The 22,787-nt window shown below is 41.7% G+C and overlaps 1 protein-coding gene across 1 annotated transcript in view; it reads right to left on the minus strand.

The window, feature by feature from the left end:
• Nucleotides 1-847: 847 nt before the first annotated feature.
• The window catches only part of LOC139718847 (myosin heavy chain, striated muscle-like), a 78,797-nt gene continuing 56,857 nt past the window's right edge, over nucleotides 848-22,787 (minus strand). The window contains 15 exon segments of the mRNA XM_071630312.1: nucleotides 848-2,914; nucleotides 2,916-2,978; nucleotides 7,789-7,923; nucleotides 7,926-7,943; nucleotides 8,389-8,589; nucleotides 8,870-9,040; nucleotides 9,374-9,896; nucleotides 10,146-10,386; nucleotides 10,694-10,910; nucleotides 11,282-11,414; nucleotides 11,795-11,991; nucleotides 12,291-12,536; nucleotides 13,232-13,310; nucleotides 13,654-13,907; nucleotides 14,960-15,016. Of these exon segments, the coding sequence (XP_071486413.1) occupies nucleotides 2,828-2,914; nucleotides 2,916-2,978; nucleotides 7,789-7,923; nucleotides 7,926-7,943; nucleotides 8,389-8,589; nucleotides 8,870-9,040; nucleotides 9,374-9,896; nucleotides 10,146-10,386; nucleotides 10,694-10,910; nucleotides 11,282-11,414; nucleotides 11,795-11,991; nucleotides 12,291-12,536; nucleotides 13,232-13,310; nucleotides 13,654-13,907; nucleotides 14,960-15,016 (2,622 nt within the window). The 3' untranslated portion in view covers nucleotides 848-2,827.

Consider the following 22,787-nt stretch of genomic DNA (forward strand, 5'->3'; position numbering starts at 1 on the left):
GTTGTATCTTGTGTGTTCCTTGCCGGTCATGTTACATATCAATTTTTGTAAATGCTCAGGGTGAGTGGAGAGTGTTGCATGTTCTAAAAAAAAAAATGATGTAGCGATATATCAAATCATGCTGTACTATACCCTACATTGCCAACGTTTTCAATTGTACTTCATTTCCATCCAACAAATGGTACAATACAACACAAAGTGTACATCTAACAATCCTTTTTTTTTCACTCTGAAATACCTTTTGGTCAAATTTGTAAAGTATGCATTGTTTTTCTCACTGCACATTGATTCGTACGCACATTGTGCATTGACTTGTACTTACAAACTGAGAAAAATATACCGTCACATTTATATTTGTGTCATGCATTACCTTCTGTCGGATGGAATCAAGCATAACTGAATTGAATTGAACTTCAAAATATTCACCTTTTTGTGACTGTGTATTAAGTGGCTTGATTGTTTTGTCTGATTGTTTATCAATTTTGTTTGTGTCTAGGAAAGAGATGGAGAAAGTACTAAAGAGTTAAGCAAGACTACTTGATGTGTGCTGGAGGAAAGTTGTACGATGCCAGTGGGTATGTCAGTATGTGACGGTGGAGTAGTTATGATGATACCCCAAAACACATTCGGCCACACTTATATCGAACCACGCCCACCACCAGTCTTCCACAACCACACCAGGAATCATTTACTACTGCGCGACACTGTCGTACTGAAACTATAGCCATTGCATTGCAACACTCATCGGTACATTTCCATACAACCATCGCAAAAATATCCGACATCCACCATACTTGCGTAAACCATGCTAAGGAGGCGATATTCAAACGGCACTGTTCCCTTGTAATTCGATACCAACTCAAAAACATATTTATTTTATAATCGCTGTGACAATGAAAGCATGATTTTACAAAAAAGGAGAAGAAAAAGAAAAGATAAGGCATTTTCACTGGATAATCACAAAACGAAATGAATTATCAAATCTATTCTTCAAAAAAGAAAAGAGGATAACACTATGAGAATTTTGACAAGTGTGGAAGAAGAAAGTATTTTTTCCTCGATTAAGCCTGGCACACATACGCACCTACATTAGTGCATGTTTTATAACCATTCATGCCGCACGCAATACTAACTAAGGGGAAGAAATGTAGATATATGTACACACATGGATGGCTGTGTCTTCTAGTAGTAGCTCAAGGGCGTCGGGACACAGGCATTGTCAAGACACGAACGACAATTTTCTCGAGTTCTAGCAAATCTACGCCATGAAGTAAGATTGTATAATGGCGCCTAATACTTTCGGATGAAAACATAACAAATAGGTAGTATGGAATGGGAACAAATGTATCTAGAGGGATTTTCTTTGTTTAAAAAAAAAGATAAATTAAATGAGGGGAACGGAAAAACACAAACTGAGTATTGGTGCGATATGCATGGCGCTCATGTCACAAGATGCAATCGTAACCATAGAAACGTGCCATTCGAATCATGCCCGAGTACGACCAGAAAGGAAATGATCTTATACGTCTTTCTTTTTCTGAGTCATGGTTTAATGGATGTTTCTTCGTCTTTCTTCGTAATTGTTACAGTGATGAAGAGATGTTTTGATGCTATATCCACACTACTACATCGCTCGAACTTGATTTTCGTCAACTCCAAATTTAATGCTCGTATCATATCTTTCGCATAAATTTCCAACTTGTAGATAGTGTGTTGATATAAACTTTTTTTCATCTTTTTACAAACAAGTATCTTGTGAAACTGCAAATTTGGTGAGTTCTGCATCAGAAAATTGCAATCATACGATACCCCATCCATGCATCATGACAGTAATGAACGTTCATGAGGACCATTCAATAGTGAGCATCACGTGATTGTCGATCTCGACGCTGATTGGACGGCAATGTGATGACCAAGCTTTATGAGTGCGGCCAGTCAGCTTGCAGCTAAGGCTCCGACTCGCATTCAGCCTACACCGGCTGACCTGGGCACCATGCACGCGATTCTTCCGCCTCACACCAATATCAAGCAGCTCTTTGTAAAATCAAAGTGAACATTTTGCGTCTTGCAGAAAGTAAGAATCGTGATGTAAAACGAAAAAAAAAAATGAATCACTCACACTTCAGGAAAAAATACAATTTCATTCCACACAGTTTCATTTCATCAGTTCGTGACATATTTCTGATGTTCAAACAGAAAAGTGTTCATCATCACTCGGTTTTTTTTAACGTTATGTATAGCAATCCATCCTGGATTTTTTTTAGTACCTATCTTAATAAACAAACTACATAGTTTTCTCATGAATATGATTATACACTTGATAGTCAACTATATGTATAAATGAAATAAATTAATCTGTTTTTTCTACTGCACATTTTGTTAATTCAGAACACCAGGTTCTGCCAATCGCTGCACCTGCCAATGCCCACCCTAATGACTGTTCATAGTAATGATAAATACACATAGAATCTACAAATCAAATTCGTAAAGACGAGACAAGATCAATCCAAGCAACATGAATGCTAAATGACGTAAATGATGAAATCATAAATCAGGCTCCGCTTCAAAAATATCCACGGAGTTAGTAGCGAAGAGAACTCTGCCCGCTGTCCAGCGAAACAGGCGTTCCTTCTTCAAGTTCAATCATTCACAATAAAAATACAATTTTCCATTGTTTCTCAATGATGAACATAACCATGCATTTCACTTATATTCAAGGCTTATAGAAGAATCACCAGTAAAACAACATAAAAGTTTCAAATAACTCTCTCTTCCACCTTGCAAAATGACACATAACGCGAAGTTAACGATTTCTCGGATGAATGTCTTATTCTTGCTTATTTTGATGGTTGTTGGTTGCACGGTCATAATCTCCTCTTTGTGGCGGGGTGGAGACGTCCCCCTTGGCCGAAAAAAGCACTAATTACTGAGCTACTCCTAGAAGCACGACGAAAAGAGTTGTAGAGACCGGAGCCACCCTGTTGAGGACGCAAGGAGGAAAGCATGGGGAGAAAGAGAGAGAAAGCAGCGAGTAAGAGCAGTGTTAGAATATGCTTCACAGCACAGCAAACGAGGACGTAAAAGTAAACAAACCAGGCAAACCTAAATAAACGATCTTCTCTTTTTCTTTTTTATACCTTTTTCCTGTTTCTTTCTAATGCAAAAAGTATCTCACAGACAAAACTGTTATTTCATTAAACATGTTACCAAGCTTCTTGCCTCTGAATTGCATGACAATGAGAAATCATTTAGTTTCTCTCAGATCTGTCACACATGCAATCAATAAAAAAGCATCCAGTCCATCAGGGTCTCCAGGGGGAAACTAAAAACGGGAAGTTTAATGAGCAATACCTACAAATTTGTATTTTATTTTCATATTTTCTGTGCCTCGTCATGCTGAGATATTGAGAAAATGATCTTTATTTTTGCATGCTCTCTCGTACGAATCGGGCAGAAATACTAATTTTTTAGGCAAACTAACGCCTAAAAAGTGTGGACATAATTCGCATCCCATATCATGTTCAGTTTCAAAACAAATCTTAGAAAGAAACAATAAATGAAAACAGAAAATAAAAGTCTTTACATTACAAAAATGAATAAAAGAAAATATAAAAAAGATGAATAAAAACACCACAAGCAAGAATGCAAAACGTTTATACTGTGAACAAGGCTGGTAAAATCCCATCAATACTTATCATCTTAAGAAACTAATGAGAAGGGATTGAAATGGCTCGCTTCATTATCACATAGAGTTTTACTAGGGACTTTGAGATATTTACATCTCTTTAGAATATCTATTTCGCCGATAGCGAATGTTGAAAATAAATCATTTTACATTAGATTTTGCTGATTTGATTTGATTGGTTTTCTGCATTATAATTGTACATGAAACATGCATGTACACGTGTGTGCGCACATTGAGATTATAAAACATTAGTGTGGAATATTTTGATTGTGAAACTGGTTTAAAGCAATAGTTTTGGCCTTTGTGCCGTTAAAAATACGCAAAAATCTACTTCTAAGCAGAAATTAAAACTTGTCTATATCCATTGTTTTTAAGCAGTAGTATTTGAGTCAGGCGCTCGGCTAAGCAAAATTAATGTAATGACAATTAATACACGGTGGAATATGCCAGCATCCGACATTAGTGGTGCTTTGTCAATCTATTCAGCGTAAACTTAGCAAAACTCTATTACAAAATCTGTGCATTTTTGTTAGAAGGCAATAATGATCATACAGTTCCTAAAGCTTTTTGATGAGTGGACATGTCGGTAAATGCGTCAATCCTATTCTTCAGAAATTAGCGCTAGTTTGTGTCATCACTGTGGCACGTTTATGAGAAATGCCTAAAGAATACCCCCCACCCCCCTCAAAAAATAAAAAATAAAAATCACTTTCCATACAGTGAGCAGTGTGCACACTAAAAAATTGGCACCACGCCAAGAAAAAGAACCACGCCCCTGGTATCAGCTCCTCGTGGCGCCGCAAGTGTGTGGGCGCACAAAGTCTCACAGTGAAACAGATTGGGGCCAGTGATCGTTTTCCAGACTGGCTACAAACATGGTTTTGCACAAACAGGATGGGAGAATTGTTTTTGTTTGGGTTTTTTTTTTTTTTCTCGCCGAAAATATTGTCCTCGTCTCCAAAACAGTACATTGTAGATAGTGGATTGGAAACTTGATCATATGTTTCTTTTTGTCATAATCACTGTCGGTCCTGCAGGAAAACCAGATTGCACCAGACTTGAATACGATTAATATCCATCTCTGTGCACTGGAGGCCTTATGTTTGCCACGCCCCTCCTGGCGCGTCTTCCTACCATTGGTGATCTAAGATGAGGACATCGATGCAGACATTTTGTGAGCTTCTTGCCGAGGAGCGAACAAACCTTTGAGCCCACCTGGGCGTCGAAGCAAGTGAGGGTTTTTCCAATCGGTCGGGAATCGAAAGTTTTATGATTCGAGTGTTTTTTTTCGAGTTCAAAATCACGCACATGACATGCACAGGTTTTCGAAGAGATGAGATCAAGAATGCATTACAATATGGTTTGAGGTGTTGAGGCAGAATTTTGATGTGCGGGTGAGTGGTATATGGAAAGAACAAGAGAAGAGAAGAGAGAAAAACACATGTCAAACACTAGTCTACCGGACGATGCAAACAAACATGCTATCAGAGGCATTGTTTGTAGAAACTGATTTGCAGTTTGCACATTTTCCAGTGTCAAGTGAGTGCCACTAAATAACTCACTACGTTCGGTCAGGTAGCATTTTAAAAATATGTCAACCCCCAAAAACACGGGATATTGATCAGCATTCTCTTCAAGTCATGATCTTTTTGATGCCGAAAGGCAGAGCGACAGGTAAAACAGTCCAAAAAAGACAAGGGAAAATGTGGCAAGCGAGTATCCCATTGCGTCATAATGGATTATGTGGTCACGTGATAATTCCGGGGTTTTACCATGTGGAAACCTAGAGCTGAGCTACAGCACAAGGCCTCTATTGTTTTTACGATCTTTGATGAGGATTTCTGTGGAAACAAAGAAAACAGGAACATGTGCACGAGTTAATAGTGATAGACCCAAAGAGCTAAGGCCCATACATGACTAGAAAAGGGACACCACAGAGCAACAAAGAGGACTATGCGAATATAGCAGTGACAATAATAAGGCGTGAACGGTATATAGGGAAAACGAGAAATATAGTGAATATGAAGAGGCGTTTTTTGGAGCCCGTTTTCCCTGAAAATTAAATGTGATTGTGACTAGTGATAATGTCATTGGATATTACCATTATACAAAACATCGGATAGAACGAAGGAAACATTACCATGATATCCATCAACTTATTATCTAGTCATGCTTAGTTTGATTATTAGCTAATACTGAAAATTTGTGCTTCCAGCAGTTTATATTTGTAACCTGCAGAGGTTTGTAATGATTAATTGTAAACTCAAGTTTTGTTTCAGGGGACTGGGGACAAATGCGTGACTAGCTAGTTTTTTGCGGTGCGACAATCTCAAGAAAAAGTGTTTGTCTGATGACAACGTTTGATACTCAAACCTGGAAATGAAAACGAAAACGATTGGTACAAAGAGATGGGTTTCAGGAGGGAAAAATTTGGATCCACTTGTAGACGGTATGGCTGGCGAAAAGAAACATCACATTATATACATGAAATCAGTTTCATAGGTAGATGAATGACGCTATGATGAGAAGATGTATGTATGATATCATAGAGAAGATGTATGTTGCTAACGCCCTAGCAGAGAAAAGGTCGATTTCAGTAACAATTCAAATGAACAGAATTAAAACATTTTTGACATAACCTTCCAAGAGCTTGATGGATACATAATATCTCTCAATTGATCGACGCCCTTGTACTGTTAGAGTGTTGGTAGTCTCGGCAGAGCAAAATACGGCAAAAACATCAATTTTTTTGATGTCACTAACAAGAAGGTTACATTATGAAAACTATTTTTTTAGATATAGGGGAAAAACTAAAACCCCATTCAAATCAAAATGTAGAATTAGTAAACTGTTTTTAAGTACTCTGTTATCATGTCAAAAAGATTGTGGTTAGTCCCATTTTTCGTTAGTAGTCAGCAATGAGAAAATTACGGGGTTAAAAACATTTTGAGTTTTACCTCTCGGGAACGTCTGAGTAATAAAAAAAGACATGTTGCATTTTCTGACTGAACATGCACATTTTCAAATCGTTGTTAAAGTTGATTTTTTTTTTTTCAAAGCTTGTAATGATTCCGATTGAAGAATATTGATATCGGTTTTCACGGTAAATGTCACACTAAACTAACAAAACAATGCCATCTCAGAAATCTGATGAATCAAGATTAGAAAAAAAATATGGTGGGACACGAGAGCGAAGAAAGATTGAAAGTGTGACCCATGTACTTTTGCCATGGTCCCGCTATACTTAAGCGATTTTTGAGGTATGGAATGGGCAGATGAACGAATAAAAAACTACAGGTAAATGCGCACTTCCGGTGAGATTTTGCTATGCTTGAGTATGGTTAGAGAAACTATGGCACAAAAATGGACACGCGACTGGAGTTTAGTGGCATACTTCATCTAGCGGGGACGTTTTCACCACGATCATCAGTAACGTTTTAGTTTTTGTTTTCTTATCTGTGTCAGGCTCGTTCCCAGAAAAAGTAAGTTGAAAAACTGGGAAAAAGGGGAGAATGAAGAGTTGTTTATCTTGATGATGTTATAGTCATCATATTAGCGGAGCAATAATCAACTCAACATGGGAAATGTGTGTGGAGTTGGAGGAGACAGAAAAGACACAAGACTGCAAGAGGAGACAACGATTGACGGGCTGGTCATACGGCAAAGCCGGATTGATAGCATCCAATTGTTTTACTTTAATTTAGGGGAAAGTATTATTTTACGAATCAGGGATAAGATGAGAAAATCTTTCAGCAGTTTTTATGAGACCAGTAAAGCCAATAAAATTTTATGAATGGGGAGGATGCGTTTTTCCCCTCAATGCCATTTGACCTGACTAAGGATCAGAAACAGCAACAAATCATCTCCATCGTCATTATCATCTTAGCTGTCACTAAAGTACTCAAGTAAGCCCAAGCAAACATCAGTCAACGAGAAATGCGCAAGTACCGTGAACAATGTGAGAAAGTTTTGCCGGATGGAGGAGAGTGTAGTGATGTATTAGTTAGTGTACAGCATGGGAGATAGATCATCATCATCATCACTATCAGCATTGAGAAGAAGAAAATTCATCCAAAATCTGAGAAATCTGAGTCTAGCTGTACCGAGGATACGCGGGTGGATGTGGTGACTTGGCTGCGCTGCTTGGCGCGCATCTTGTTCAGTGCGGTTTCCGCGAGCTCCACACGCTCTTCGTAGTCCTCGAGGTCACGCTGTGCGTTGCGGTACTTGGCGAGGTTTCACGTTTCACATTCTCCTCCTGCAAGTAAACAAAGGAAAACAAGAAGATTTTTTCAGCATAGGAGGGAAGGATTCCAGCATGTAATCTTCAAAAATCTTTAGGAGTCATGATGGCTATTGTTTTTTATTTTTTCCGAAGTCATGCTTGAAATTGACATGCATTACTACACTTCGTTGGTAAATGTGAAGATTTGTTGGTTCATGAATCGCCAATGAAACCAGCCAATTGGAGTTCAGGTAGAAACAAAGGATATCTTATTAAGTGCGTATATCGTGGTAGTTAAGGGTGAAGAAACCTAGAATATATTTCCTGCATCTCTTAATTGTTTGCTCCTATTGATATTTTATAATAATGTCTTCCGCTCGTCGGATAAGAATGCTACCGAGGTTACAATGAGAGAAACGTTCAGGAAAACAAAGAGGTTTTGGCTATCGACGGGAAAAGGGTTGGGAGAAGCACTTACAGACTCCTCAAGCTGCCTCTTCAGTGTCTTGCATTTGACGGTGAGCTTGTCGCACTGCTCTTGCATGCGCTCCTGGATCTTGCGGTCTTCGTCGGCTTGGAAGAGGACTTCCTTTACTCGGCGTTCCTGGCGCCTGATGGCCTTCTCGGCATCGGATCGGCGGCGAGCTTCGCCCTCGAGCTCAGACTCGAGCTCACGCAGCTGGACGTGGAAAGAGAAAAATATGGGTGTTAGTGAAGTTTTCAAGCAATTCAAAACACAGACAGACTAGCTTTGCCTATCATAGGAATGGACAACAAAGAAAAAATTACTTTCTCAATAACAATCGTTGTGGTTCAGAATCGTCATCTGAAGTGTACTAAATTCTTAGCGATTTATTTAAACAAGAGTGGAGTTATAAAGAATATGACTTTGATCTCGAAATATAAATGTGATTTTGACAGGAAAAAGCAGGGAGAGGAAGGATTATCTTCAATCTTACCCTGGCCTCGAGTTTCTCGATGGTACGTCTGCCTCCCTTGAGGGCTGCAGCTTCGGCCTCGTCAAGGCGGACCTGCATGTCCTTGATCTGTACCTCAAGGGACTTGCGGAACTTCTCGATCTGGATGGAGTGCTCCTGCTCGGTGCGCAGTTCGTCAGCAAGGCGGGTGGCCTAGAAAGAAATGGAGAGAGAAAGGGAGGAAAATAGAACGACGGTTAAATCATCGTTGTCAGTTCATCCATGCTTAGATATCAATTTCAATGATGTTCCAGGAAATGATAAATGATTGTCGCAAGAACTATCAAACAACGGCGAACAGAATGGCAAATCTAACAATATCCACTTTTGACAAAGGATTTATACTTTAGTTGATCTGCCCTCAGAAATCAAAAGAGAACATTGCGGGGTTATATCAATTTAAAAACTTGTGTGTTTTGAGCTGCAAGTTTGGCATTAAGGGCTGGGAAATTTCAGGGTTTAAGAGAGAAGGGACCATCCACTCACGTCGGAGATAGCCTTCTTGGCCTTGTCGTCGTTGTTGCGGGCCTCGTTGATTGCCTCCTCGAGCTCGGCAGTCATGGTCTGGAGTTCAGCCTCGGCCTTGCGGCGTTGGTTGCTGATGACGTGGTTCTGTGCTGAGACCTCAGCAAGGCGGTCGTTGGCATCGGCAAGGTCGCCCTCAGCCAGCTTCCTGGAGCGCTCGGTCTGTTCCAGAGTGGCACGGATTTCTTCTACCTCGGTCATGAGCGAGTTGTAGCGGCGCTCAACCATCACAAGCTGGTCGTGCACGTCCTCCCTCTTACGCACTTCTTCGTCGTATGATGCCTGGAGCTCCTTGATTTGGATTTGGAGCTTCTTGATGGTCTTGATGGCCTCGGCGCTGTTCCTGTTGGCGTGGTCGAGCTGGATTTCGAGATCGTTGACCTCTCCCTCGAGCTTCTTCTTTAGCCTCTGTGCGTCGGTCTTGGCCTTCAGTTCAGCCTCCAGGGAAGCCTGCATGGATTCCATGGCACGCTCGTGGTTCTTGCTGCAGGTGAGAGACAATAAGGTTAAATGAAGGGATTGTAAGCTCAAACGTCTCGGGTAACTTATCTCCTTAACATGAAGATTCTTCATTATGAAAACATAGGATTTGAAATAGAGATATTTACAAATTTAGAAATCTAAGAAAACCAAAACTTTTGTTGACGTTGTACGTATTGTACTCTGATGAATGTAGAAAACATAATTTAGTTATCGATTCATTGCTATAAAGCTCGTAAAAAAATCTACTCACCGTGTGACCTCGAACTCCTCGTCCTTCTCCTGCAGGCGGCGCTCGACCTCCTGTTTGATCTGAGTGACCTCCAGCTGGGCACGGATGACCTTGGCTTCCTCGACTTCCAGGTGGGCCTCGGCCTCCTCCAGGGCCACGCGGAGTTCGTCCTTCTCCATCTCGAGACGCTTGCACAGCTTCTGGAGCTCGTGCACGCTCTTGCCGCCCTCGCCGAGCTGGTCGGTCAGGTCCTGGATCTCCTCTGTAGAAAGAATCAAGGGAAGTCGTTGAAAGAAATATCTAGTCTCGCTGTTTATATTAGATATTGTGATCTGATACTGTTAACTGTCTCCGTGATAAACTGAGAAATGTGAGCCAACCTTTTCTACTGAGAGCTGAATGCCACTTCAAAGTAATAAACCAGAAAATGTGCAATTTCTGCGGTTTAAGAACTAACCTCGTTTAAACATACTTATCAAGTTGATAGTTCTGCACAGTGTGCTTTAGTTTTAAGAGTTGAAGAAATTCTTTCACGATCCGGACTATCATCAAAACAGTTTGGGACTAACCCTGGAGGGTCTTGTTGTCGCGGCGGACGGTGGCGATGACTTCGAGACTCTCCTCGTACTGGTTCTTGACCTTGAAGAGCTCGGTGCTGTAGGTGCGGGCCTCGCGCTGGGACATGTCCAGCTCCACAGCCAGGGCCTCGCATTTTTCCTTCCAGGTGGCAAGGTCCTTGTCGAAGTTGCGCTGCTTCTTCTCCAGTTGAGCACAGAGTTGGTTGGACTGTACATATGCATGAGGCAAGTGACCAGCGAATATTTATTGAAAAAGAAGAGATATCCTGCTATGCTGTGAAAACAAACCTTTGATTTATTCAAAATAGAATTGTTGGCACAATGTAAGATTTCCTTTTATCCTCGTATACGTAAAAGAGATGATCGGTTTGTTTATCCTTTCACACAGAAATTCGATTAAACACTGCAAAGTTACATATGTCTGATGATGTCATTCTACGCTGACTCATATACAAAAGAGAAGAGAAAGATCTGTAGCATAAAGATGAGACAGTGGATTCGATTATGCCACCATCATGTTCTCTAATATCTAAGATCCAATTTCCTTGCTGTCAAAGGCAGGTGGAAGTAAATACGAACCCTCTCGAGGTCCAGTTGGAGGTCCTCAACCTCGCCGGTAAGGCGGGCCTTGGATTTCTCGAGACTGGAATTCTTGGACAGGGCGGTGGCGAGTTCCTCCTCGACTTGTGCAAGGCGGATCATCAGTTTCCTCCTACAGCGGGACGTAGAAAGGATCGTTGCAAAAGATTGATCAGAGGAACACGGCAAATGTATGATTAAGAACTACAACACTGGCCTTAACAACTTAAGCTAGAGACATTCTGTCATTAAATGGCAACTGAATCAATCTTACTATAGCTGGAGAACCAAAAAATAAAACTAGTCCGGACATTTTGTAAGAAACAATCTGACAATCTGAACAATCTGAAGCTGTTTATCAAAATATGAACTATCCAAATTCGTTCTTAAGTATTTCAGGAAAGAAATGTGGAAGTCCGTTGTTTGTGAAAATGAAAAATAAATGTGATGTTGCAAAGTGAAGTAAGTGACATATATAAGGGATAAGCAGTGCCGGATTAAACGTGGACGTACTTGGCTTCTTCGAGTTCCTCTGCGCGCTGGACAGCCTCGCCGTCGAACTTGGCGCGGAGCTGGTTGAGTTCGCCATTGACCTTGGTGAGTTGACGCTGAACCTCGGCGCGGGCCTCAATCTCCTCTTCGAGCTGGTCGCGGAGCTGGTCAACGTCGGCCTGAGACTGTCTGAGCTGCGAGGACAGGGAGTTCTTGGACTGCAAAACAAAACAAAAAAGAATGAAGATATACGTGAGGTAAAGAGATCACGCTTCTACAGAATAGTGAGAGAATAATTGGGCAATTGTGATGTTTAAGAAGATTGATATGGAATTATTCAATGTAGAGGATTCCACACAATTTCATTTTAATCTACAAGAGTGGTAATCTGTTCGATGACAGTGTCTTATACAAAGATGCCATTAGGAGTAAAGGTGTTAGTGATGTTCATTGCACATGCTTTTGTAAGATGTGGTAACGTAGGGAGAGAAGCTGTTTGATATGATTGCCTTCTCACCCTGGTCTCTTCATCCAGGCTCCTCTTTGCCTCATCGAGTTGAGCGGCCAGGGAGGCGCGGGTCTTGTTGATCTGGGAGAGCTGGTTCTCCAGGTCCTCCAGCTGGCGGGTGAGGTCGGAGTTCTCGCTGCCAAGTCGGGTCTTGGAGTTCTGCAGGTCGTTGATGCTGCGGTCGCGCTCTGAGATCTGAGCACTGGCTTCGCTAAGCTGGGCCTCGAGGGTGTGGACTGATTTCTCGGCACTGATCTAAAGGTAGAAAAAATGTTGCCAAGATGTTGTCAAATAAATGCTTTGTCATTTAGTTTTGTCTTTCAACTTTAATATTGTGTCTCACTGGAGATCGCACTATAGGGGAGCCCGAACTTCTGGACCATACACAACAAAATCGCGAAAATTTGTATTTTGTGCTTTACATCCATAGGTTTGCGTTATACTGGGTGAAATAAATAACGGCAGTCAATGTTTCTCAGATGTTAACGTTACATGTTTTTGTCAAGTTTCCATATCATTCAGGTTTAAAATGCCTTGATAATATGTTCAACCGAAGGTTCAATTGCTGTCATGAGTATCAAGAGCTCTTATGTGATCTTGGCTTTTGTATGCATTTAAGCTGAGTGAACTTTGTAAGTTTTGAAATGATCTCATGATGATTTACTAATATACAATTTTCAAAATGTCCCTGTCTTTTCAAGTAAATGACGGTTATTTATGTAATCAGCACAATTACAATTATGATTTCGCCTAGTTTTGGATATAGTGTTAAAGGAAGTTCCTCGCGCCAACGCCAAAGATGTTGTCTTTCCTCTGCTTGAACGCGAGAGAAATATTTTACATTTCGTAGAACATGTCAACTAAAAGATCGATATTGTAAACAAGAGTTGATAACGGACTGACAATTACACATGATGTGTGTGCTGATCGAGACAATCTGGAGAGCATACCTTGGCCTTTGTGACGTAGTCGAGGTTGCTGGAGACATCTTCGATCTCAACCCTAAGTGACTGGCGTTCCTTCTCGATCCTGCAAAACAGAAGGGGAAAACTTATTGTTTAATTTCTTGTATCGATAAAGCGTGTTAGTTATCTGCATCTGATTAATTGCGTGGTCAAAGTTTTGATTTGTTTTAACACTTTGTGCAACGTGTGGCTCCATTCATAAGGTGGCTCAAATTAATTTGTTTTCCTACAAATTTCAATCTGTTTAGTTAACACTTGAAAAGGTGCCGTGGTAGTTTAATCATAGAGCCACCATAGCTCCAAGGTTATATGTATTCTTTCACCTTGAGGCCTGACAGTGAGCCAAAGATTATCTAAATATCTTAATATTAGTTTCTGCAAATGGGAGCTCGGACGATTGGACTCACTTTGACTTTGCCCTGTTGACGCTCTCGAGGTTTTCTGTGAGTTCTGAGACGGCGTCTGTGTGCTTCTTGCGTAGCTGTGATGCAACGGATTCGTGCTGGACGATGGAGTCCTCGAGCTCGCGCTTGAGTTTGCTCAGCTCGGCTTCGCGGCGCTTGTTGACTTCGATCTGGGCGGCAGTGGCACCTCCCTGTTCCTCAAGACGGTCACCAAGTTCCTCGAGCTCGCGGCTGACGTCTGACCGCTGCTTCTCGGCCTGTGCAAATTAATAGAGAGGGAGGTGGGGATGGAAAGAGGAGGAGAAAATAGCTGTGAAAATATTTCTCTTTCGTGATAAGCATGCCAGGTAAATGTCTCTAATTAAAGTAAGATCTCGAGCTCTCCCTTCACTGCCGCAATTTCCTCTTTACCACTCATTAGATCGTCATCCTAATGTTTTGCATCAATTTTTTAGGAGTTTGATTATCATCGAATCATTCATCTTTATCTTTCTTTAGGTCAGTCAATTTAACTTTAACTTTGCTGAAAGACATTCAAATATGGCACTCATGACGTTTTCGGTTCTGCACTTTTATTCTTATAGGTGTGGTGTGCCCTTAGTAGTAATAATTGACCTCCTAGCTATGCGTCTTGGGAGGACCGAGTGCATGAGAGTGCGCGACACAAGACTAAGAATAGCCACATGTCCCCAACAGAGGCTTGTCTGGAGCAGGGAAGCCGGTGATGACGTCTTAAATCTCCACAGCCACGCACTAGTATGCAAGGAATGAGGCCTATGCGAGGTATGTCACACGGTCGACCCTGCCCCCTTCCTTCCCTGGGCGTGACAGACCATATTATGCCTACAATATTATTGGCCGTCATGTTTGTTTGTTTTTTGTACCCCTTCCCACCCTCCCCTCTCAGACACGTTAGTCATTTTCGCTCATGAAATGATCAACACATTATTAGTCACGTTTCATAAATCACGGGATCCATATAGCCTTTGTTGCCTTTAGAATGTGTAATGCAAAAACTATGCCACAAATATTTTATATCCCTGATTCATTAGTTTTGCAACATCAAAATATTGATACTGGGTAACGTTAAGAGATAACATGAAGTTAACCAGGTGTTGAAATGAATCTAATTTCTTCCAATTATGCTGCTAGATTGCGTCTTTATTCTGTTTTGTTTTGAAGTCCCTTTTCATATTCCTCTTCCACAGAGTGAGAATCGGATATAAGCAATTTGGCTAACCAGTTAAAAAAAAATAAACCAGAGGTACAATTACTTTGGGATTGGTCATGAAAACGGATATTTCTTTACCTTGGCACGAGCCTGTCTCTCTGCTTCCAACTCCTCTTCGAGCTCTTCGATGCGGGCCTGAAGAAAAACAAAAAGAGACAAGTAAAATCCAGTGAATAAACCACATTTGATCGCTGGAACTGTAAGCATTCACTCAGGACAAAGCCCTCATTCAAGACATGACATCAACATGCATAGAAATTGACGCCAGTTCCCTACGAGGTATTTAAAACAAGGGGTGCGTCCATGGAATCGACGATACGATCTAGAGACAGATTTGATGGATTTTCTTCCTATTTTACATCCTGCAGTCAACTTTTCCCTTCAATAGAATTGATATGATCAGAAAAAAAGCATCTATAACATGACGTGCGTACAGATGCAAAACCCAGAGAAGCTATTCTAGCTCCAAGTCGCTTAGTGAGTTATATCCGTAGTTATTATCCACATGGAGATGCATTCCGTGTTCATCCAGCCGATTGGAAGACAGTTGAATTCGTCATAATCCCGTTGCCTCCACGTAATCTCAGGAATGACATTGTCTAGGGATTGCCAATTTAGGGGTATGCGTCTTTCTACTGATCACAAAACTTACGGTCAATAGATTAACTCCTTTAATAATTCCTTAAAAAAAACCTGTCATTCCAAATTTGATCGGCTTCTCAGCAGTTGGGGGTATGTAATACCTTAAATCGACGAAATGTTGATCTTTCCATCCGAACCATGGGCTCTATATCCAAATGCCCTCCATTCACCGAGGGTGTCTCTAACTGATACGAAAAACTGTACTTCGACCAGCCCATGATTTTGAAACACCTTCTCTGGTCGCGAGGAACGAAAGCACGAGCAGTCGCAATGACTTCCAAATCGCAAACAGCTCATTCTTGGCACCTTACAAAGTCTAAACTGCTTCTCGCCTCTACTCGGGGAAATAACTCCACACAGGAAAGAAAATTGAAGGCATTTCTACTCATTAGCGTCATAATCACCAAGCCACAATTAGATTTTGCTACATCTCAGGCGGTGGTATGTGGCACTTCAGTTCTAGACTTCGCAACCAGTCACTTAGTGCATGTTTGCTGAATAGCTTGCATGCCTAGAGTTATGTGGTCTCTTACTCACTATTTGGATAGTAAACTCGTTTTTATTTGCCAATTAAAATGACTCAGACAAGACGCAGTCAAAACAAGTTTGTCGACCGAGTAACCTCTCTTCCTCCCGTTACTTTCCTCCTGCTTCTTCCCTGGCTCGTAAAACTACGATTTGACTTCAACTCAACTTCTTGCATCCTTCCCTTTTTATTTAACCTGATCAACTCAGTTCCCTGCTGATGAGTTCACTACGACCTCTAAGCCAGTAATTTCCTTGTTCCTTCAATATATATAATCATCCTTGAGTTCCTTGCTCTTGCTTTGCGAAATAATTGTTTTAATCAGTAAAGTGAACATTTAAAGCGGAAGATAAAACGGCAAGCATGAAACGTGTCTCGATGATGGTTCATATGTTGAAGCTAATAGCATAAACACATCTCCTTAAAGTCCTAATAAGGTAGGCTGTGAGCACAAATCTAAAGCTGTTCGCGTTGCCGATTTGGCTTGCCGAGTTTACAATTAGCATCCAATCCATATTGTGATATCACATAGCAATGATTGGAAAAGTAATGCAGACATTGGGATATAGTAAGATCGAAGGAATGAAATGCAAGGTAACGTTAACTTGTATGTGTACCGGATGGCTTTTCTATGGATTCAACGGCATTATTATTGAAAGAGAAGATGCATGCATTTATAACGAGTCCTAACAGCTATAAATGTAACGAGTGAAGCTCGTACAAGCATGCATGTGAAAGACTTGGGGGAGACTACCGACCCCTACCCCTCTGCAGTTTAGTCCTACCTTGCCAACCTGCGTGTCAAAACCCGCTGTCTGCTGCATGCACAAACCAGTCATTCATGCAAAATATAGTATGGGAGAGGTTGAAGATGCCTACTTCATAGAGTTTCCTCATGCCCGCTGCACTGTCACCCAATTCATAGCTGCGCCTGATGAGTTGTCTCGACTTCGCGCTCAATTTGTTGTAGTTGATCTGGCCTCCAGTGGAGCTGCTGTAGTCTGTGACATATCCACCAGACACATTCCTCTGCACCACCTTCGTACTACTGGCACTACTACTCAAACTCGCCGCCGAATAGCTCATGGTTGCTGTGTGTTTGCACCGTCGATGCTAATTCCAATAAAAGACCAGAGGGCTTCTGGCGATGCGTGTGGCTTCAAGGAGAGCTCCCGCTCGAATGCGATGTGATTCTGGAAGGATGCAGCTCAAGCGCGAGTGTGTCATAAGCTCCGGTTAGTCCAGCTTTATTGCACGGTCCCCGAGGAAGAACTGAGCTATGGATAAGGCAATGGCACCGGTAAAGTGAAGGGCCGTCAGCAGTGAAGACAGGTCCGCCTCGCTGGTGTCTCAACTCTAGGAGTACTGATCATTGATGAGATGTCAGCTACGCCTTTTAACATTCCGTGTCCCGTAGGCGAAGGGGATGTGTAGCGATGGGTTGCATAGCCACCCCTGTTGAAGTCATCAACCAATGGTGATGAGCAGTGAGAGCATCGGCCAATCAGCGCTCAGCAGGCGAGCTGCCAGGTCGGGGCTTATTTGGCATTGGTATGCGGCGAAACTAGGAAGGCGCACCCCACTGTCTGGACGACGTGCATACCAAGAGGACGTAATTTGACCCGGTTCAACCGCCGTCCCTATAGCTATATGAGGTTCGGCTTGGCCTGTTGCATGTGCATACCAAGCAACTCAATTTGCATCACACAGTCTCAACGAGTACGTCGGCTGTGTGGGTACGAGGAACCACAGCCCTTCCTACCACTCCGCCCCGTGTGGTTGTAAAATTGTTGACAATATACGTAGGAACTCGATAGCTGCTAAATTTTTGGGGTGGGAATTGATAGCTCCACTGTGACCCTAAAGCAATTCTTGGCATTCCGAACCAAATGTGGATGGTCCATTCGTGTAATGTAATGTGACATCACACCCAGCCCATTCATCCGCCCCCAATAGAGACCTCCATAATGATGTTCCCTGCATCCCTGGTATTACCATTCATTACGCCGGGCCATCCTCGCTACACTAACCATCACCTCAACGTCATAGTCATTGGCCGTATGTCCTTATTCCGTCCCCGCTATCACATCCTCCAGACATAACCATAAACATACCCTCTACCTCCCGCTGCTCTTCACCTCTCGGATCACTGTTATCATTCCTAGAATGTGGTAAACAACACGTTCATCAAACCGTTCTATTTCTGTCTTCATTGTTCCCCTGATGCCCCCCATTTTAAAATATGCAAACCCCCCGTCTGCCTTCCTGTGGGTATCGTTTCCTCTCAAAATATTAGACATTCCAAAGGTACAGAGATTCATTCTTTCTTTACTTACACCATGCTGGTAGTAGCTCCGCTGTGTTAACCCTGACTACATAATGACATCTATAGTAGATCTGTACATACTGCTTTCAACGTCGTTGTACATGATCACCTGATAAGCGTTTTAGGAATCATAAAACAAACATTATCTTCTTTGGCCTATACCATGCCGTGCACTTTGTGCGCATTACTGACGTATTCTGCATAACTTCATTTTTTCTTTACGAACGGGGCTAGCAATTTAACCCTTAAAAGTATCGAAATGTAACCTGAGAGTCGAACATTTATCTCATTCTAAATACTTAATTTCGTTACGGAGGAAGGATGTAAATATTTGGGGATGCTAACATTCTCCGTTGCACACGGTACCCTCGGTCATGAGGCGGGCGTTTATCAGCCATCTCTGTTAGATGTGAACACAGTCGAATAGACGAGGCCCGAGTGGGACACGATATTCAAAGCCCACACGCCGTCAAAAGGACCATTGACCTATCCACAACCATGATTAGTCTACAGGGACTCTCCCATGAACCAGCTGGACGGAGTTCTAGAATTCTGGGAATGTTTAAAGGGGAAGCCAGGACCTCTACAACCCAAGCAACATGGTCCGTGTCCATAATGCTTTCAAGGTGCTCTAATTACGAAAGAAACGTGTATGTGTTGTAACTGCATTCGGTTGTGCAGGGGCTGTATCTTTCAAGTCTCGTACCGTACTATGGCATTCGGGTCCTTAATATCACACATCCATGCCATATGCCTTGACATGAATCCCACAAACATATGTCGTGGATGGCTGCAAACACGATGAGCGCGCAGACGACATATCGGGAAGGTCGCAGCAGAAACCCGCTTAAGCGCTCACCAGACGGGAAGCGCTCTTCGTAAACTCTTTACGAATTCCATCACGCTGAACAATTTGGGGCCTATTTTGGGAAAGTCTGCATCGAATTCTGCTGATGAAACCACTTCCTTTCCGCTCAATCCATTCTCTTCTGGGTGTTCTGGTACCCCCCTCCCGCGCCATTTACTCAGCAGATTTTTCGATTCGCCCTCTATTCTACACACTAGATTTATACCTAGATAAGCGAAATGCTTAATCGTGATTACTTCCACTGAAATGACAGAGTGGTTCGGTTATATTATTTGAATGTTATAAGTATATCACCTCTGTCTAAAAAGAGATACACTGTAGTTTCGGGGCATTTGAACTGTGAGGTAAATCATGATTTTCTTGTGTGCACAGAGCCCCAGTACTTCCCAACTGCAAGTTTATTTTACATTGTGCTAGCTTTCAAGTTTCGAAAACGATTTAAGAAACGTACGTTTTGCTAAAACAATCGGCTCAATGCTGGTTGACATTTCCTAAGGCAAAAAGCTATCTAATAAAGACATTACATAAGGATGCATAAAGTATTTCATAGATGTGACTCAGTATGAGTAAGTTAACAAAAGCGTCATCAATTATCAACTAACACATTGTCTTATCACGTAGTCATATTAATGGAATGTCTGGGACATACACCAGCTGTTCAAGCCGCCCCGTTCCCATCCTCACCCGACCCCAAACAAGCCGCAAGGGAAGGATTTCTTCCTAACGACTGGCAGTCTGAACCTACGTGCTCATGATGAGTTATAGGTACATTATCTTGGCCTCGAGACGCATGCCCTTCGCATGCGTGCAGACGGCACCATAGCCAAATAATTGAGAGTGGCACGCGAGGAATGTAGTGGTCCCTTGAATGCCCCATCCTTTTTCGCGGCGCCAACTGGCCGGTAATCAACTGCTCTAATTTCCATTAATGAGCGGCGAGGGATGAGTTGCCGGCTTGCAGTTACTCACTACACAGCATCCCAGTGTGGCCATGATTTGGAGATAATTCAATCATACCATGCCAGATTGTATTGCCTGATATACCACTAAAACGTCAGTCAGGTCATTTGCCATTGCTCGACGTAATTTAGGCGTCAAATCAGACTGGACTTCAGCTCTTTGTAAACACGCGCATCTACCACAAGTTCCTTGAGGGGGTCCGTCCCCTTGGCAAATTACCCACTAGAAGCAGTCAATGGACTCAAGAATTTTGGATGAGATCCATTTGGATAACTCTCAATGCAAGTTTCCTCCCCCAAGGCCCTTTCTCTAGCCATTCATCTCAGAGCTGTTCCTACCCCGACTTCCGCTTTTAGTGGGTGGTTCTATACCCGTCAATTCAGAATTCTCCCAACAGATTGTGTTGGCGGATGACCTTCCGGTGGAGACCAACATATTTAAACAATGAGAGTTGCACGCAGCGATAGGAATTAGGTGTGCGTATGGGTGTGTGTATGGGGGGGGGGGGGGGGTAGGACTATAATACAGCAATGGGGGCGGGGGGGGGGGGGGGGTAAAACATTTGCGTTTTAAGCATGTTCGAAGCGAAAGAATGTTTAAAATGTAGGTTCATTTTCAGATACCAGTATCACACGAAATGTTACCTTGATCATATTATCTGGGCTTCCCATAACCCAGTAGGAGACACAACACGCACACACACACACATACCAGTTATAAACACCTGATACACATAATAGTATTCCCTTTTATGTTCCCGCCTAAATGATCTTCAGAGGGCGCATGTTAAGTGGAAACCTACAATGCATCTAAAATGTTGAGCTGCGCTAACTCATTGATTCCGTTCGGCAAATGAGAACACTACATTTTTCATCTGATATTAAGGTGATACCCAGGTGGAAATTCTTATGGCATTCTTTGCATAGTTTTCACTTGTCGATAGTTTCCGCAGACAAAATCTGCAGGTGTCGGGGTGCCAAGACCATGTATCACTCGTTATTAGCTTTAGCATGTCAACTGAAGCCTACGTACAATCCATTAAAAGCAAACTTGTGACGCAAAATTAGTAGCAGGTCCACTTATCTGAAGATTCCTTACGCTTTTACTTCAGATCTCTCTCTCTCTCTCTCTCTCTCTCTCTCTTTTTCTTTTTTTTTACAGGTTACTGCTGACCATCAACACAAGTGCCAATATTGTCACTTACAATTCTGCACTCATTACAGGCGCTGGATAGCAGTATTCAAATGGAGGTCTTAGTTTGTCACTTGAAATTATCCCGTCTCCGCCGAGACATAGAAGTTATGTTTAGATGGTGATCCTTAACTTCGAGGATAAGCTCTATGGGGCGCCAGGTGTTGCACGGTCGATTTTGTTACGAAATCAGTCATTTCGTAAATCGACCGTGCGACACTTGGCGCCCCATAGAGCTTATCCTCGAGGATAAGGATCACCGTCTGAACATCGAAAATGTGATTTCCCTGGAAGTTTGACACATGTTTCACCCCACTTCTTTAAGAACCGTTTTGAAATAGAGGTTTCATAACGACGACAGCCAACTTCTCATGCAGAGCAGGGCGAATTTTAGAGACAGCAAAATGCCTGCGTTATTTTTCGCACTGTTTGACAATTATCTGTTTGCATTTCAATTGGATTTGAATAGCAAATGTCGAAATTTGGATGTATAAGCCTTACATTTGTAAGTCCTCTACATAGGTTCGTCGATTCCATGGACATATGAGATTATTATGGCCTTATACGCCAATCATAAAAACCCTCCAATACCACAATCCATCATACTGCATACTACATACAAATCGCTACACAATAACATACACGCTATAAGTAACAACATCAATTACCATAGCATATTATCAAACGACATGGCTACTGATGGAAAATGTTCAAATAACAGTTGTTGTTATCAAAAGCTGTCCATTAGATTAGGTTTGGTGATCAATCCTATACATTATCCAATATCATTGATTTTTCCAGATTACTGAAATATTCGTCAGGACAGAAATAATTTTTCGTAACACCTTTTTCCTTCGAATATTTATCTTTTTGCAACGACGGAAAAAAAAATGACGACAAATATCATAATGTCGTTGGTCCTTGAGTTCTAATATATCAATTACGTGTATTTTGCAATAAGTAATATCAAACATTGATATGAGATTATTCACCAGGATAAACTGATAGAATTTAAGTGCAACGACAAAAACAATATGAAACTATATCATAAAAGGATTACATGAACAGCTTAGTCCAATCTACACTAAAATCAAAGAATTTAGTAGCCATGTGTGGCAGGTACAAGACAAAAAAGACAAAAAATGATTTTTGTCTAAAAAATGCAGTGATTTCTTACGTTTTGGATTTCTAGCATTTAGCTGTCACAATGATATGAATTAACAATGTTTCAACTTTTGACATCTTCGCAAAGTAACAATAGCTATAAGTTAAAAGAAGAATAATTAACTGATGCATTTCAATGCCTGAAACCGATCAGACAATCAGAGCAATCAATATTTTCGAGATAGCAGTCGTTTTGTGCGTGTTTTTAACCAAAGTTCTGGATTAACAA

Source organism: Diadema antillarum, unplaced genomic scaffold (assembly GCF_040938485.1).
Source record: "Diadema antillarum isolate AM-2024a unplaced genomic scaffold, OU_Dant_1.0 scf00000100, whole genome shotgun sequence".
Lineage (NCBI taxonomy): Eukaryota > Metazoa > Echinodermata > Echinoidea > Diadematoida > Diadematidae > Diadema > Diadema antillarum.